Genomic DNA, 17,331 nt, shown 5'->3' with positions numbered 1-17,331 from the left:
TCAGTGGAGTTAATACCAGCAGTGGAGTTAATATCAGCGGAGTTAATATCAGCTGACTTAATACCAGCGGAGTTAATATCAGTGGAGTTAATACCAGCAGCGGAGTTAATACCAGCGGAGTTAATATCAGTGGAATTAATATCAGTGGAGTTAATACCAGCAGCAGAGTTAATATCAGCGGAGTTAATACCAGCGGAGTTAATATCAGTGGAGTTATTACCAGCAGCGGAATTAATATCAGCGGACTTAATGTCAGCGGAGCTGATGTCAGTGGAGTTAATATCAGCGGAGTTAATATCAGTGGAGTTAATATCAGCGGAGTTAATACCAGTGGAGTTAATATCAGCAGAGTTCATACCAGTGGAGTTAATATCAGCAGAGTTAATACCAGTGGAGTTAATATCATTGGAGCTAATATCAGTGGAGTTTCTAGCAGCGGAGTTAATACCAGTGGAGTTAATATCAGCAGAGTTAATATCAGCAGAGTTAATACCAGCGGAGTTAATATCAGCAGAGTTAATATCAGCGGAGTTAATATCAGCGGAGTTAATACCAGCGGAGTTAATATCAGCGGAGTTAATACCAGCAGCGGAGTTGATAACAGTGGAGTTAAAACCAGCGGAGTTAATATCAGTGGAGTTAATATCAGCAGAGTTAATACCAGCGGAATTAATATCAGTGGAGTTAATACCAGCGGATTTTATACCAGCAGCGGAGTTAATATCAGCGGAGTTAATAACAGCGGAGTTAATATCAGTGGATTTAATATCAGCAGAGTTAATACCAGCGGAGTTAATATCTGTGGTGTTAATATCAGTGGAGTAAATACCAGCAGTGGAGTTAATATCAGCGGAGTAATATCAGCTGACTTAATACCAGCGGAGTTAATATCTGTGGTGTTAATATCAGTGGAGTTAATACCAGCAGCGGAGTTAATATCAGCGGAGTTAATACCAGCGGAGTTAATACCAGCGGAGTTAATATCAGCAGCGGAATTAATATCAGCGGAGTTAATATCAGCGGAGCTAATATCAGTGGAATTAATATCAGTGGAGTTAATACCAGCGGAGTTAATATCAGCGGAGTTAATACCAGCGGAGTTAATATCAGCAGCGGAATTAATATCAGTGGAGTTAATACCAGCAGCGGAATTAATACCAGCAGCGTAGTTAATCACAGTGGAGTTAAAACCAGCGGAGTTGATATCAGAGTTATACAGCACGGATAGAGGCCCTTCGGCCCATCAGTCGAGTTAATATCAGCAGAGTTAATACCAGCGGAGTTAATATCAGCAGCGGAATTAATATCAGTGGAGTTAATACCAGCGGAGTTAATACCAGCAGTGGAGTTCATATCAGCGGATTTAATACCAGCGGAGTTAATACCAGCGGAGTTAATATCTGTGGTGTTAATATCAGTGGAGATAATACCAGCAGTTGGGTTAATATCAGCAGCAGAATTAATATCAGCGGAGTTAATACCAGCAGCGGAGTTAATATCAGCAGAGTTGATACCAGCGGACTTAATATCAGCGGAGTTAATACCAGCAGCGGAGTTAATATCAGCAGCGGAATTAATATCAGCGGAGTTAATACCAGCAGCGGAGACAATACCAGCAGCGGGGTTATTAACAGTGGAGTTAAAACCAGCGGAGTTAATATCAGTGGAGTTAATACCAGCAGTGGAGTTAATATCAATGGAGTTTATATCAGTGGAATTAATATCAGTGGAGTTAATACCAGCAGCGGAGTTAATATCAGCGGAGTTAATACCAGCGGAGTTAATATCAGTGGAGTTAATTCCAGCAGCGGAATTAATATCAGCGGAGTTAATATCAGCGGAGCTAATATCAGTGAAGTTAATATCAGCGGAGTTAATATCAGTGGAGTTAATATCAGCGGAGTTAATACCAGTGGAGTTAATATCAGCAGAGTTAATACCAGTGGAGTTAATATCAGCAGAGTTAATACCAGCAGAGTTAATATCAGCGGAGTTAATATCAGTGGAGTTAATATCAGTGGAGTTAATACCAGCGGAGTTAATATCAGCGGAGTTAATACCAGCAGCGGAGTTAATATCAGCAGCGGAATTAATATCAGCGGAGTTAATACCAGCAGCGGAGTTAATACCAGCAGCGCAGTTAATAACAGTGGAGTTAAAACCAGCGGAGTTAATATCTGTGGAGTTAATATCAGTGGAGTTAATACCAGCAGTGGAGTTAATATCAGCGGAGTTAATATCAGCTGAGTTAATACCAGCAGAGTTAATATCAGTGGAGTTAATACCAGCAGCGGAGTTGATATCAGCGGAGTTCATACCAGCAGCGGAGTTAATATCAGTGGAGTTAATATCAGCAGAGTTAATACCAGCGGAGTTAATATCAGCAGCGGAATTAATATCAGTGGAGTTAATATCAGCAGAGTTAATACCAGCGGAGTTAATATCAGTGGAGTTAATATCAGCAGAGTTAATAGCAGCGGAGTTAATATCTGTGGAGTTAATACCAGCAGTGGAGTTAATATCAGTGGAGTTAATACCAGCGGAGTTAATATCAGTGGAGTTAATTCCAGCAGCGGAATTAATATCAGTGTTGTTAATATCAGCGGAGTTAATACCAGTGGAGTTAATATCAGCGGAGTTAAGACCAGTGGAGTTAATATCAGCGGAGTTAATACCAGTGGAGTTAATATCAGCAGAGTTAATACCAGTGGAGTTAATATCAGTGGAGTTAATTCCAGCAGCGGAATTAATATCAGCGGAGTTAATATCAGCGGAGCTAATATCAGTGAAGTTAATATCAGCGGAGTTAATATCAGTGGAGTTAATATCAGCGGAGTTAATAGCAGTGGAGTTAATATCAGCAGAGTTAATACCAGTGGAGTTAATATCAGCAGAGTTAATACCAGCAGAGTTAATATCAGCGGAGTTAATATCAGTGGAGTTAATATCAGTGGAGTTAATACCAGCGGAGTTAATATCAGCGGAGTTAATACCAGCAGCGGAGTTAATATCGGCAGCGGAATTAATATCAGCGGAGTTAATACCAGCAGCGGAGTTAATACCAGCAGCGGAGTTAATAACAGTGGAGTTAAAACCAGCGGAGTTAATATCTGTGGAGTTAATATCAGTGGAGTTAATACCAGCAGTGGAGTTAATATCAGCGGAGTTAATATCAGCTGAGTTAATACCAGCAGAGTTAATATCAGTGGAGTTAATACCAGCAGCGGAGTTGATATCAGCGGAGTTAATACCAGCAGCGGAGTTAATATCAGTGGAGTTAATATCAGCAGAGTTAATACCAGCGGAGTTAATATCAGCAGCGGAATTAATATCAGTGGAGTTAATATCAGCAGAGTTAATACCAGCGGAGTTAATATCAGTGGAGTTAATATCAGCAGAGTTAATACCAGCGGAGTTAATATCTGTGGAGTTAATACCAGCAGTGGAGTTAATATCAGTGGAGTTAATACCAGCGGAGTTAATATCAGTGGAGTTAATCCCAGCAGCGGAATTAATATCAGTGTTGTTAATATCAGCGGAGTTAATACCAGTGGAGTTAATATCAGCGGAGTTAAGACCAGTGGAGTTAATATCAGCGGAGTTAATACCAGTGGAGTTAATATCAGCAGAGTTAATACCAGTGGAGTTAATATCAGTGGAGTTACTAGCAGCGGATTTAATACCAGTGGAGTTAATATCAGTGGAGTTACTAGCAGCAGAGTTAATATCAGTGGAGATAATATCAGTGGAGTTAATATCAGCGGAGTTCCTATCAGCAGAGTTAATATCAGTGGAGTTAATATCAGCAGAGTTAATACCAGCGGAGTTAATATCAGCGGAGTTAATACCAGCAGCGGAGTTAATATCAGCAGCGGAATTAATATCAGCGGAGTTAATATCAGCGGAGTTCATACCAGTGGAGTTAGTATCAGTGGAGTTAATATCAGCAGAGTTAATACCAGCGGAGTTAATATCAGCGGAGTTAATACCAGCAGCGGAGTTAATATCAGTGGAGTTAAAACCAGCGGAGTTAATATCAGTGGAGTTAATATCAGCAGAGTTAATACGAGCAGAGTTAATATCAGCAGCGGAATTAATATCAGTGGAGTTAATACCAGCGGATTTATTACCAGCAGCGGAGTTAATATCAGCGGAGTTAATACCAGCGGAGTTAATATCAGAGTTATACAGCACGGATAGAGGCCCTTCGGCCCATCAGTGGAGTTAATATCAGCTGAGTTAATACCAGCGGAGTTAATCTCTGTGGAGTTAATATCAGTGGAGTTAATACCAGCGGAGTTAATACCAGCAGCGGAATTAATATCAGCTGAGTTAATACCAGCGGAGTTAATAATCAGTGGAGTTAATATCAGCAGAGTTAATACCAGCGGAGTTCATATCTGTGGCGTTAATATCAGTGGAGTTAATACCAGCAGTGGAGTTCATATCAGCGGAGTTAATATCAGCGGAGTTAATATCTGTGGTGTTAATATCAGTGGAGTTAATATCAGTGGAGTTAAACCAGTAGCAGAATTAATACCAGCGGAGTTAATATCAGTGGAGTTAAACCAGTAGCAGAATTAATACCAGCGGAGTTAATATCAGTGGAGTTAATAATAGCAGAGTTAAGACCAGCGGAGTTAATATCTGTGGTGTTAATATCAGTGGAGTTAATAACAGAAGTGGAGTTAATATCAGCGGAGTTAATATCAGCTGACTGAATACCAGCGGAGTTAATATCAGTGGAATTAATACCAGCTTCGGAGTTAATATCAGCAGAGTTAATACCAGCGGAGTTAATATCTGTGGTGTTAATATCAGTGGAGTTAATACCAGCAGTGGAGTTAATATCAGCGGAGTTAATAACAGCTGACTTAATACCAGCGGAGTTAATATCAGTGGAGTTAATACCAGCAGCGGAGTTAATACCAGCGGAGTTAATATCAGTGGAATTAATATCAGTGGAGTTATTACCAGCAGCGGAGTTAATACCAGCGGAGTTAATACCAGCGGAGTTAATATCAGCGGAGTTAATATCAGCGGAGTTTATATCAGCGGAGTTAATATCAGCAGAGTTAATACCATCGGAGTTAAAATCAGTGGAGTTAATACCAGCAGCGGAGTTAATATCAGCAGCGGAATTAATATCAGCGGAGTTAATACCAGCAGCGGAGTTAATATCAGCAGAGTTAATACCAGCGGAGTTAATACCAGCGGAGTTAATATCAGTGGAGTTGATACCAGCAGTGGAGTTAATGTCAGCGGAGTTAATACCAGCGGAGTTAATATCTGTGGTGTTAATATCAGTGGAGTTAATAACAGCAGAGTTAATACCAGCGGAGTTAATATCTGTGGTGTTAATATCAGTGGAGTTGATACCAGCATTGGAGTTAATGTCAGCGGAGTTAATATCAGCGGAGTTAATATCAGTGGAGTTAATACCAGCAGCGGATTTAATACCAGCGGAGTTAATATCAGTGGAGTTAATATCAGCAGAGTTAATACCAGCGGAGTTAATATCAGTGGAATTAATATCAGTGGAGTTCATACCAGCAGCGGAGTTAATATCAGCGGAGTTAATACCAGCGGAGTTAATACCAGTGGAGTTAATATCAGCAGAGTTAATATCAGCGGAGTTAATATCAGCAGAGTTAATACCAGCGGAGTTAATATCAGTGGAGTTAATACCAGCAGCGGAGTTAATATCAGCAGCGGAATTAATATCAGCGGAGTTAATACCAGCTGCGGAGTTAGTATCAGCAGAGTTGACACCAGCGGAGTTAATTCCAGCGGAGTTAATATCAGCGGAGTTAATATCACCAGAGTTAATATCAGCGGAGTTAATATCAGCGGAGTTAATATCAGCAGCGGAATTAATATCAGCGGAGTTAATACCAGCAGCGGAGTTAATAACAGCAGCGGAGTTAACAACAGTGGAGATAAAACCAGCGGAGTTAATATCAGTGGAGTTAATATCAGCAGAGTTAATACCAGCGGAGTTAATATCAGCAGCGGAATTAATATCAGTGGGGTTAATACCAGCGGAGTTAATACCAGCAGCGGAGTTAATATCAGCGGAGTTAATACCAGCGGAGTTAATATCACCAGCATTAATATCAGCAGATTTAATACCAGCGGAGTTAATATCTGTGGTGTTAATATCAGTGGAGTTAATACCAGCGGAGTTAATATCAGTGGAGTTAATATCAGCAGAGTTAATACCAGCGGAGTTAATATCAGCAGCGGAATTAATAACAGTGGAGTTAATACCAGCGGAGTTAATACCAGCAGCGGAATTAATATGAGCTGAGTTAATACCAGCGGAGTTAATAATCAGTGGAGTTAATATCAGCAGAGTTAAGACCAGCGGAGTTCATATCTGTGGCATTAATATCAGTGGAGTTAATACCAGCAGTGGAGTTAATATCAGCGGAGTTAATATCAGCTGACTTAATACCAGCAGAGTTAATATCAGTGGAGTTAATACCAGCAGCGGAGTTAATACCAGCGGAGTTAATACCAGTGGAGTTAATATCTTTGGTGTTAATATCAGTGGAGTTAATACCAGCAGTGGAGTTAATATCAGCGGAGTTAATATCAGCTGACTTAATACCAGCGGAGTTCATATCAGTGGAGTTAATACCAGCAGCGGAGTTAATACCAGCAGCGGAGTTCATATCAGCGGAGTTGAGAATCCCTACGTGGTCAGTTTTCGGTAAAATATTAAAATGTCTATGTGGCAAAGAAGCAGAATGCAAAATGGTTAGAAAGGGTTAATTAGTTAGTAACTGAGATTGATACAAGTGGCCTGGCCCTCCTGCTGGGCCATATGTTTGCTTCGTCAGCAGGCCTGCATTGTCTTATCAATGATAGGTCTTTGATGTGAGTCAAGGACTGGTCTGAATGTCTCCATGTTTATGGCAGATCAATATAGGTAACGAGCTTAGCCAAAGTTGAAAGACATTCCAGGTTGGGAGATAAGGAACAGAAGGAACAGGGAAGAACATTCTAAGTTGGAAAGTGAGGAAGTTATCCCCTTTGATGTCTAACAGCAGCATGATCAGCACATGGACGATTTATGATTGGTCGGAAATAATGTAACCTCGCATGGCAACCTGTGCCCGGCTTATGATTGGTGTTGACCCTCGTTAAGTATGTTCCAACCCTATTGATTTGTATAAAAACGTGTGGACTTCTGTATGTTGTTGTTCTTGCTCTGCCAGCATAGAGGGACTCTATCAGGAGTCCAAATCAATGCTGCAGACTAAGAACCCTGCTATTAAAGATGTGTTGAACTTTAAAATGTATTCGACTTCAGTTATTACTGAACCAGACTGAGGGGAAAGAATCCGGATCGTCAGAGTTAATACCAGCGGAGTTAATATCAGTGGAGTTAATACCAGCAGCGGAATTAATATCAGCGGAGTTAATGTCAGCGGAGCTGATATCAGTGGAGTTCATATCAGCAGAGTTAATATCAGTGGAGTTAATATCAGCGGAGTTAATACCAGTGGAGTTAATATCAGCAGAGTTAATACCAGTGGAGTTCATATCAGCAGAGTTAATACCAGTGGAGTTAAAATCAGTGGAGCGAATATCAGTGGAGTTAGCAGCAGCGGAGTTAATACCAGTGGAGTTAATATCAGCAGAGTTGATATCAGCGGAGTTAATACCAGTGGAGTTAATATCAGCAGAGTTAATATCTGTGGTGTTAATATCAGTGGAGTTAATAGCAGCAGCGGAGTTAATATCAGCAGCGGAATTAATATCAGTGGAGTTGATACCAGCGGAGTTAATATCAGTGGAGTTCATATCAGCAGAGTTAATACCAGCGGAGTTAATATCAGCAGCGGAATTAATATCAGTGGAGTTGATATCAGTGGAGTTAATACCAGCAGCGGAGTTAATACCAGCGGAGTTAATATCAGTGGAGTTAATATCAGCAGAGTTAATACCAGCGGAGTTAATATCAGTGGAGTTAATACCAGCAGCGGAGTTAATACCAGCGGAGTTAATATTAGTGGAATTAATATCAGTGGAGTTAATACCAGCAGCGGAGTTAATACCAGCGGAGTTAATATCAGTGGAATTAATATCAGTGGAGTTAATACCAGCAGCGGAGTTCATATCAGCGGAGTTAATATCAGTGGAGTTAATATCAGCGGAGTTAATACAAGCGGAGTTAATATCAGCAGCGGAATTAATATCAGTGGAGTTAATACCAGCGGAGTTAATACCAGCACCGGAATTAATATCAGCTGAGTTAATACCAGCGGAGTTAATAATCAGTGGAGTTAATATCAGCAGAGTTAATATCAGCGGAGTTCATATCTGTGGCATTAATATCAGTGGAGTTAATACCAGCAGTGGAGTTAATATCAGCGGAGTTAATATCAGCTGACATAATACCAGCGGAGTTAATATCAGTGGAGTTAATACCAGCAGTGGAGTTAATATCAGCGGAGTTAATATCAGCTGACTTAATACCAGCGGAGTTAATATCAGTGGAGTTAATACCAGCAGCGGAGTTAATACCAGCGGAGTTAATATCAGTGGAATTAATATCAGTGGAGTTAATACCAGCAGCGGAGTTAATATCAGCGGAGTTAATACCAGCGGAGTTAATATCAGTGGAGTTAATATCAGCGGAGTTAATATCAGTGGAGTTAATATCAGCGGAGTTAATACCAGTGGAGTTAATATCAGTGGAGTTAATATCAGTGGAGTTAATATCAGCGGAGTTAATATCAGTGGAGTTAATATCAGCGGAGTTAATATCAGTGGAGTTAATATCAGTGGAGCGAATATCAGTGGAGTTCGCAGCAGCGGAGTTAATACCAGTGGAGTTAATATCAGCAGAGTTGATATCAGCGGAGTTAACACCAGCGGAGTTAATATCAGCAGAGTTAATATCAGTGGAGTTAATATCAGCGGAGTTAATATCAGCGGAGTTAATATCAGCGGAGTTAATATCAGCGGAGTTAATATCAGTGGAGTTCATATCAGCGGAGTTAATATCAGTGGAGTTAATATCAGCGGAGTTAAGATCAGCGGAGTTAATATCAGCAGAGTTAATACCAGTGGAGTAATATCAGCAGAGTTAATACCAGTGGAGTTAATATCAGTGGAGCGAATATCAGTGGAGTTAGCAGCAGCGGAGTTAATACCAGTGGAGTTAATATCAGCAGAGTTGATAACAGCGGAGTTAACACCAGCGGAGTTAATATCAGCAGAGTTAATATCTGTGGTGTTAATATCAGTGGAGTTAATAGCAGCAGCGGAGTTAATACCAGCGGAGTTAATATCAGTGGAATTAATATCAGTGGAGTTAATACCAGCAGCGGAGTTAATACCAGCGGAGTTAATATCAGTGGAATTAATATCAGCAGAGTTAATACCAGCGGAGTTAATATCAGTGGAGTTAATACCAGCAGCGGAGTTAATACCAGCGGAGTTAATATCAGTGGAATTAATATCAGTGGAGTTAATACCAGCAGCGGAGTTAATACCAGCGGAGTTAATATCAGTGGAATTAATATCAGTGGAGTTAATACCAGCAGCGGAGTTCATATCAGCGGAGTTAATATCAGTGGAGTTAATATCAGCGGAGTTAATACCAGTGGAGTTAATATCAGCAGAGTTAATACCAGTGGAGTAATATCAGCAGAGTTAATACCAGTGGAGTTAATATCAGTGGAGCTAATATCAGTGGAGTTACCAGCAGCGGAGTTAATACCAGTGGAGTTAATATCAGCAGAGTTGATATCAGCGGAGTTAATACCAGCGGAGTTAATATCAGCAGAGTTAATATCAGCGGAGTTAATATCAGCGGAGTTAATACCAGCGGAGTTAATAGCAGCAGCGGAGTTAATATCAGCGGAGTTAATACCAGCAGCGGAGTTAATACCAGCAGCGGAGTTAATAACAGTGGAGTTAAAACCAGCGGAGTTAATATCAGCAGCGGACTTAATATCAGTGGAGTTAATACCAGCGGATTTTATACCAGCAGTGGAGTTAATATCAGCGGAGTTAATATCAGCGGAGTTAATACCAGTGGAGTTAATATCAGCAGAGTTAATACCAGTGGAGTAATATCAGCAGAGTTAATACCAGTGGAGTTAATACAGTGGAGCGAATATCAGTGGAGTTAGCAGCAGCGGAGTTAATACCAGTGGTGTTAATATCAGCAGAGTTGATAACAGCGGAGTTAACACCAGCGGAGTTAATATCAGCAGAGTTAATATCTGTGGTGTTAATATCAGTGGAGTTAATACCAGCGGAGTTAATATCAGTGGAGTTAATATCAGCAGAGTTAATACCAGCGGAGTTAATATCAGCAGCGGAATTAATATCAGTGGAGTTAATACCAGCGGAGTTAATACCAGTAGCGGAATTAATATCAGCTGAGTTAATACCAGCGGAGTTAATATCAGTGGAGTTAATATCAGCAGAGTTAATATCAGCGGAGTTAATATCAGCGGAGTTAATACCAGCGGAGTTAATATCAGCAGAGTTAATATCAGCGGAGTTAATATCAGCGGAGTTAATACCAGCGGAGTTAATACCAGCAGCGGAGTTAATATCAGCGGAGTTAATACCAGCAGCGGAGTTAATACCAGCAGCGGAGTTAATAACAGTGGAGTTAAAACCAGCGGAGTTAATACCAGTAGCGGAATTAATATCAGCTGAGTTAATACCAGCGGAGTTAATATCAGTGGAGTTAATATCAGCAGAGTTAATATCAGCGGAGTTAATATCAGCGGAGTTAATACCAGCGGAGTTAATATCAGCAGAGTTAATATCAGCGGAGTTAATATCAGCGGAGTTAATACCAGCGGAGTTAATACCAGCAGCGGAGTTAATATCAGCGGAGTTAATACCAGCAGCGGAGTTAATACCAGCAGCGGAGTTAATAACAGTGGAGTTAAAACCAGCGGAGTTAATATCAGCAGCGGACTTAATATCAGTGGAGTTAATACCAGCGGATTTTATACCAGCAGTGGAGTTAATATCAGCGGAGTTAATATCAGCGGAGTTAATACCAGTGGAGTTAATATCAGCAGAGTTAATACCAGTGGAGTAATATCAGCAGAGTTAATACCAGTGGAGTTAATATCAGTGGAGCGAATATCAGTGGAGTTAGCAGCAGCGGAGTTAATACCAGTGGAGTTAATATCAGCAGAGTTGATAACAGCGGAGTTAACACCAGCGGAGTTAATATCAGCAGAGTTAATATCTGTGGTGTTAATATCAGTGGAGTTAATAGCAGCAGCGGAGTTAATATCAGCAGTGGAATTAATATCAGTGGAGTTAATACCAGCGGAGTTAATATCAGTGGAGTTAATATCAGCAGAGTTAATACCAGCGGAGTTAATATCAGCAGCGGAATTAATATCAGTGGAGTTAATACCAGCGGAGTTAATACCAGTAGCGGAATTAATATCAGCTGAGTTAATACCAGCGGAGTTAATATCAGTGGAGTTAATATCAGCAGAGTTAATACCAGCGGAGTTAATATCTGTGTTGTTAATATCAGTGGAGTTAATACCAGCAGTGGAGTTAATATCAGCGGAGTTAATATCAGCTGACTTAATACCAGCGGAGTTAATATCAGTGGAGTTAATACCAGCAGCGGAGTTAATACCAGCGGAGTTAATATCAGTGGAATTAATATCAGTGGAGTTAATACCAGCAGCGGAGTTAATATCAGCGGAGTTAATACCAGCGGAGTTAATATCAGTGGAGTTAATATCAGCGGAGTTAATATCAGTGGAGTTAATATCAGCGGAGTTAATACCAGCGGAGCTAATATCAGTGGAGTTAATACCAGCGGAGTTAATATCAGTGGAGTTCATATCAGCGGAGTTAATATCAGCGGAGTTAATATCAGCGGAGTTAATATCAGCGGAGTTAATATCAGCGGAGTTAATACCAGTGGAGTTAATATCAGCAGAGTTAATACCAGTGGAGTTAATATCAGCAGAGTTAATACCAGTGGAGTTAATATCAGTGGAGCGAATATCAGTGGAGTTAGCAGCAGCGGAGTTAATAGCAGTGGAGTTAATATCAGCAGAGTTGATATCAGCGGAGTTAACACCAGCGGAGATAATATCAGCAGAGTTAATATCAGTGGAGTTAATATCAGCGGAGTTAATATCAGCGGAGTTGATATCAGCGGAGTTAATATCAGTGGAGTTAATATCAGCAGAGTTAATACCAGTGGAGTTAATATCAGTGGAGCGAATATCAGTGGAGTTAGCAGCAGCGGAGTTAATACCAGTGGAGTTAATATCAGCAGAGTTGATATCAGCGGAGTGAACACCAGCGGAGTTAATATCAGCAGAGTTAATATCAGTGGAGTTAATACCAGTGGAGTTAATATCAGCGGAGTTAATATCAGCGGAGTTACTATCAGCGGAGTTAATATCAGCAGAGTTAATATCAGTGGAGTTCATATCAGCGGAGTTCATATCAGTGGAGTTAATATCAGCGGAGTTAATATCAGCGGAGTTAATATCAGCAGAGTTAATACCAGTGGAGTAATATCAGCAGAGTTAATACCAGTGGAGTTAATATCAGTGGAGCGAATATCAGTGGAGTTAGCAGCAGCGGAGTAAATACCAGTGGAGTTAATATCAGCAGAGTTGATAACAGCGGAGTTAACACCAGCGGAGTTAATATCAGCAGAGTTAATATCTGTGGTGTTAATATCAGTGGAGTTAATAGCAGCAGCGGAGTTAATATCAGCAGTGGAATTAATATCAGTGGAGTTAATACCAGCGGAGTTAATATCAGTGGAGTTAATATCAGCAGAGTTAATACCAGCGGAGTTAATATCAGCGGAGTTAATACCAGCAGCGGAGTTCATATCAGCGGAGTTAATACCAGCGGAGTTAATAACAGTGGAGTTCATACCAGCAGCGGAATTAATAGCAGCGGAGTTAATGTCAGCGGAGCTGATATCTGTGGAGTTAATATCAGCGGAGTTAATATCAGTGGAGTTCATATCAGCGGAGTTAATACCAGTGGAGTTAACGTCAGCAGAGTTTATACCAGTGGAGTCAATATCAGCAGAGTTAATACCAGTGGAGTTCATATCAGTGGAGCTAATATCAGTGGAGTTACCAGCAGCGGAGTTAATACCAGTGGAGTTAATATCAGCAGAGTTGATATCAGCGGAGTTAATACCAGCGGAGTTAATATCAGCAGAGTTAATATCAGCGGAGTTAATATCAGCGGAGTTAATACCAGCGGAGTTAATACCAGCAGCGGAGTTAATATCAGCGGAGTTAATACCAGCAGCGGAGTTAATACCAGCAGCGGAGTTAATAACAGTGGAGTTAAAACCAGCGGAGTTAGTATCAGCAGCGGACTTAATATCAGTGGAGTTAATACCAGCGGATTTTATACCAGCAGACGAGTTAATATCAGCGGAGTTAATACCAGCGGAGTTAATATCAGTGGAGTTAATATCAGCAGAGTTAATACCAGCGGAGTTAATATCTGTGGTGTTAATATCAGTGGAGTTAATACCAGCAGTGGAGTTAATATCAGCGGAGTTAATATCAGCTGACTTAATACCAGCGGAGTTAATATCAGTGGAGTTAATACCAGCAGCGGAGTTAATACCAGCGGAGTTAATATCAGCGGAGTTAATATCAGCGGAGTTAATACCAGCAGCGGAGTTAATATCAGTGGAGTTAATATCAGCAGAGTTAATACCAGCGGAGTTAATATCTGTGGTGTTAATATCAGTGGAGTTAATACCAGCAGTGGAGTTAATATCAGCGGAGTTAATATCAGCTGACTTAATACCAGCGGAGTTAATATCAGTGGAGTTAATACCAGCAGCGGAGTTAATACCAGCGGAGTTAATATCAGCGGAGTTAATATCAGCGGAGTTAATACCAGCAGCGGAGTTAATATCAGCAGCGGAATTAATATCAGCGGAGCTAATACCAGCAGCGGAGTTAATATCAGCAGCGGAATTAATATCAGCGGAGTTAATACCAGCAGCGGAGTTAGTACCAGCAGAGTTAATACCAGCGGAGTTAATACCAGCGGAGTTAATATCAGCGGAGTTAATATCAGCGGAGTTAATATCACCGGAGTTAATATCAGCGGAGTTAATATCAGCAGCGGAGTTAATACCAGCAGCGGAGTTAACAACAGTGGAGATAAAACCAGCGGAGTTAATATCAGTGGAGTTAATATCAGCAGAGTTAATACCAGCGGAGTTAATATCAGCAGCGGAATTAATATCAGTGGAGTTAATACCAGCGGAGTTAATACCAGCCCAGTTAATATCTGTGGTGTTAATATCAGTGGAGTTAATACCAGCAGTGGAGTTAATATCAGCGGAGTTAATATCAGCTGACTTAATACCAGCGGAGTTAATATCAGTGGAGTTAATACCAGCAGCGGAGTTAATACCAGCGGAGTTAATATCAGTGGAGTTAATATTAGCAGAGTTAATCACAGCGGAGTTAATATCTGTGGTGTTAATATCAGTGGAGTTAATACCAGCAGTGGAGTTAATATCAGCGGAGTTAATATCAGCTGACTTAATACCAGCGGAGTTAATATCAGTGGAGTTAATACCAGCAGCGGAGTTAATACAAGCGGAGTTAATATCAGTGGAATTAATATCAGTGGAGTTAATACCAGCAGCGGAATTAATATCAGCGGAGTTAATGTCAGCGGAGCTGATATCAGTGGAGTTAATATCAGCGGAGTTAATATCAGTGGAGTCAATATCAGCGGAGTTAATACCAGTGGAGTTAATATCAGCAGAGTTAATACCAGTGGAGTTAATATCAGCAGAGTTAATATCAGTGGAGTTAATATCAGCAGAGTTAATACCAGTGGAGTTAATATCAGTGGAGCGAATATCAGTGGAGTTAGCAGCAGCGGAGTTAATACCAGTGGAGTTAATATCAGCAGAGTTGATATCAGCGGAGTTAATACCAGCGGAGTTAATATCAGCAGAGTTAATATCTGTGGTGTTAATATCAGTGGAGTTAATACCAGCAGCGGAGTTAATATCAGCAGCGGAATTAATATCAGTGGAGTTAATACCAGCGGAGTTAATATCAGTGGAGTTAATATCAGCAGAGTTAATACCAGCGGAGTTAATATCAGCAGCGGAATTAATATCAGTGGAGTTAATACCAGCGGAGTTAATACCAGCAGCGGAATTAATATCAGCGGAGTTAATACCAGCGGAGTTAATATCAGTCGAGTTAATATCAGCAGAGTTAATACCAGTGGAGTTAATATCAGTAGAGTTAATATCAGCAGAGTTAATACCAGCAGTGGAGTTAATATCAGCGGAGTTAATATCAGCTGACTTAATACCAGCGGAGTTCATATCAGTGGAGTTCATACCAGCAGCGTAGTTAATACTAGTGGAGTTAATATCAGTGGAGTTAATATCAGCAGAGTTAATACCAGCGGAGTTAATATCTGTGGTGTTAATATCAGTGGAGTGAATACCAGCAGTGGAGTTAATATCAGCGGAGTTAATATCAGCTGACTTAATACCAGCGGAGTTAATATCAGTGGAGTTAATACCAGCAGCGGAGTTAATACCAGCGGAGTTAATATCAGTGGAATTAATATCAGTGGAGTTAATACCAGCAGCAGAGTTATTATCAGTGGAGTTAATACCAGCGGAGTTAATACCAGCGGAGTTAATATCAGCGGAGTTAATATCAGCGGAGTTAATACCAGCGGAGTTAATATCAGCGGAGTTAATATCAGCAGCGGAATTAATATCAGCGGAGTTAATACCAGCAGCGGAGTGAATACCAGCAGCGGAGTTAACAACAGTGGAGATAAAACCAGCGGAGTTAATATCAGTGGAGTTAATATCAGCAGAGTTAATACCAGCGGAGTTAATATCAGCAGCGGAATTAATATCAGTGGAGTTAGTACCAGCGGAGTTAATACCAGCAGCAGAGTTAATATCAGCGGAGTTAATATCAGCGGAGTTAATATCAGCAGAGTTAATACCAGCGGAGTTTATATCAGCCGAGTTAATATCAGCGGAGTTGATACCAGCGAAGTTCATACCAGTGGAGTTAATATCAGCGGAGTTAATACCAGTGGAGTTAATATCAGCAGAGTTAATATCAGCGGAGTTAATATCAGCGGAGTTAATATCAGCGGAGATAATATCAGTGGAGTTAATATCAGCGGAGTTAATATCAGCAGAGTTAATATCAGCAGAGTTAATATCATCGGAGTTAATATCAGCAGAGTTAATACCAGCGGAGTTAATATCTGTGATGTTAATATCAGTGGAGTTAATACCAGCAGTGGAGTTAATATCAGCGGAGTTAATATCAGCTGACTTAATACCAGCGGAGTTAATATCAGTGGAGTTAATACCAGCAGCGGAGTTAATACCAGCGGAGTTAATATCAGTGGAATTAATATCAGTGGAGTTAATACCAGCAGCGGAGTTAATATCAGCGGAGTTCATACCAGCGGAGTTAATATCAGTGGAGTTAATACCAGCAGCGGAATTAATATCAGCGGAGTTAATGTCAGCGGAGCTGATATCAGTGGAGTTAATATCAGCGGAGTTAATATCAGTGGAGTTAATATCAGCGGAGTTAATACCAGTGGAGTTAATATCAGCAGAGTTAATACCAGTGGAGTTAATATCAGCAGAGTTAATACCAGTGGAGTTCATATCAGTGGAGCTAATATCAGTGGAGTTACCAGCAGCGTAGTTAATAACAGTGGAGTTAATATCAGCAGAGTTGATACCAGCGGTGTTAATACCAGCGGAGTTAATATCAGCAGAGTTAATATCAGCGGAGTTAATATCAGCGGAGTTAATACCAGCGGAGTTAATATCAGCGGAGTTAATACCAGCAGCGGACATAATACCAGCAGCGGAGTTAATATCAGCGGAGTAATTACCAGCAGCGGAGTGAATACCAGCAGCGGAGTTAATAACAGTGGAGTTAAAACCAGCGGAGTTAATATCAGTGGAGTTAATATCAGCAGAGTTAATACCAGCGGAGTTAATATCAGCAGCGGAATTAATATCAGTGGAGTTAATACCAGCGGATTTTATACCAGCGGAGTTAATATCAGTGGAGTTAATATCAGCAGAGTTAATACCAGCGGAGTTAATATCAGTGGAGTTAATATCAGCGGAGTTAATATCAGTGGAGTTAATATCAGTGGAGTTAATATCAGCAGAGTTAATACCAGCGGAGTTAATATCTGTGGTGTTAATATCAGTGGAGTTAATACCAGCAGTGGAGTTAATATCAGCGGAGTTAATATCAGCTGACTTAATAACAGCGGTGTTAA

The 17,331-nt window shown here is 40.6% G+C and overlaps 1 protein-coding gene across 1 annotated transcript in view; it reads right to left on the bottom strand.

The window, feature by feature from the left end:
• Positions 1–16,894, bottom strand: part of LOC137326792 (uncharacterized) — a 65,254-nt gene extending 48,360 nt beyond the window's left edge. Inside the window, exons 1-6 of the mRNA XM_067992187.1 lie at positions 16,489–16,894; positions 15,351–15,465; positions 12,916–13,106; positions 12,562–12,696; positions 10,082–10,244; positions 1,275–1,843 (exon numbers count right to left, since the gene is read on the bottom strand). Of these exons, the coding sequence (XP_067848288.1) occupies positions 1,275–1,843; positions 10,082–10,244; positions 12,562–12,696; positions 12,916–13,106; positions 15,351–15,465; positions 16,489–16,894 (1,579 nt within the window). The remainder of the gene's footprint in view (positions 1–1,274; positions 1,844–10,081; positions 10,245–12,561; positions 12,697–12,915; positions 13,107–15,350; positions 15,466–16,488) is intronic.
• Positions 16,895–17,331: the final 437 nt, after the last annotated feature.

This window comes from Heptranchias perlo, chromosome 10 (genome assembly GCF_035084215.1).
Source record: "Heptranchias perlo isolate sHepPer1 chromosome 10, sHepPer1.hap1, whole genome shotgun sequence".
Lineage (NCBI taxonomy): Eukaryota > Metazoa > Chordata > Chondrichthyes > Hexanchiformes > Hexanchidae > Heptranchias > Heptranchias perlo.
Note: the sequence above shows the minus strand (reverse complement) of the source record. Positions and strands in the feature narration are given on the sequence as shown.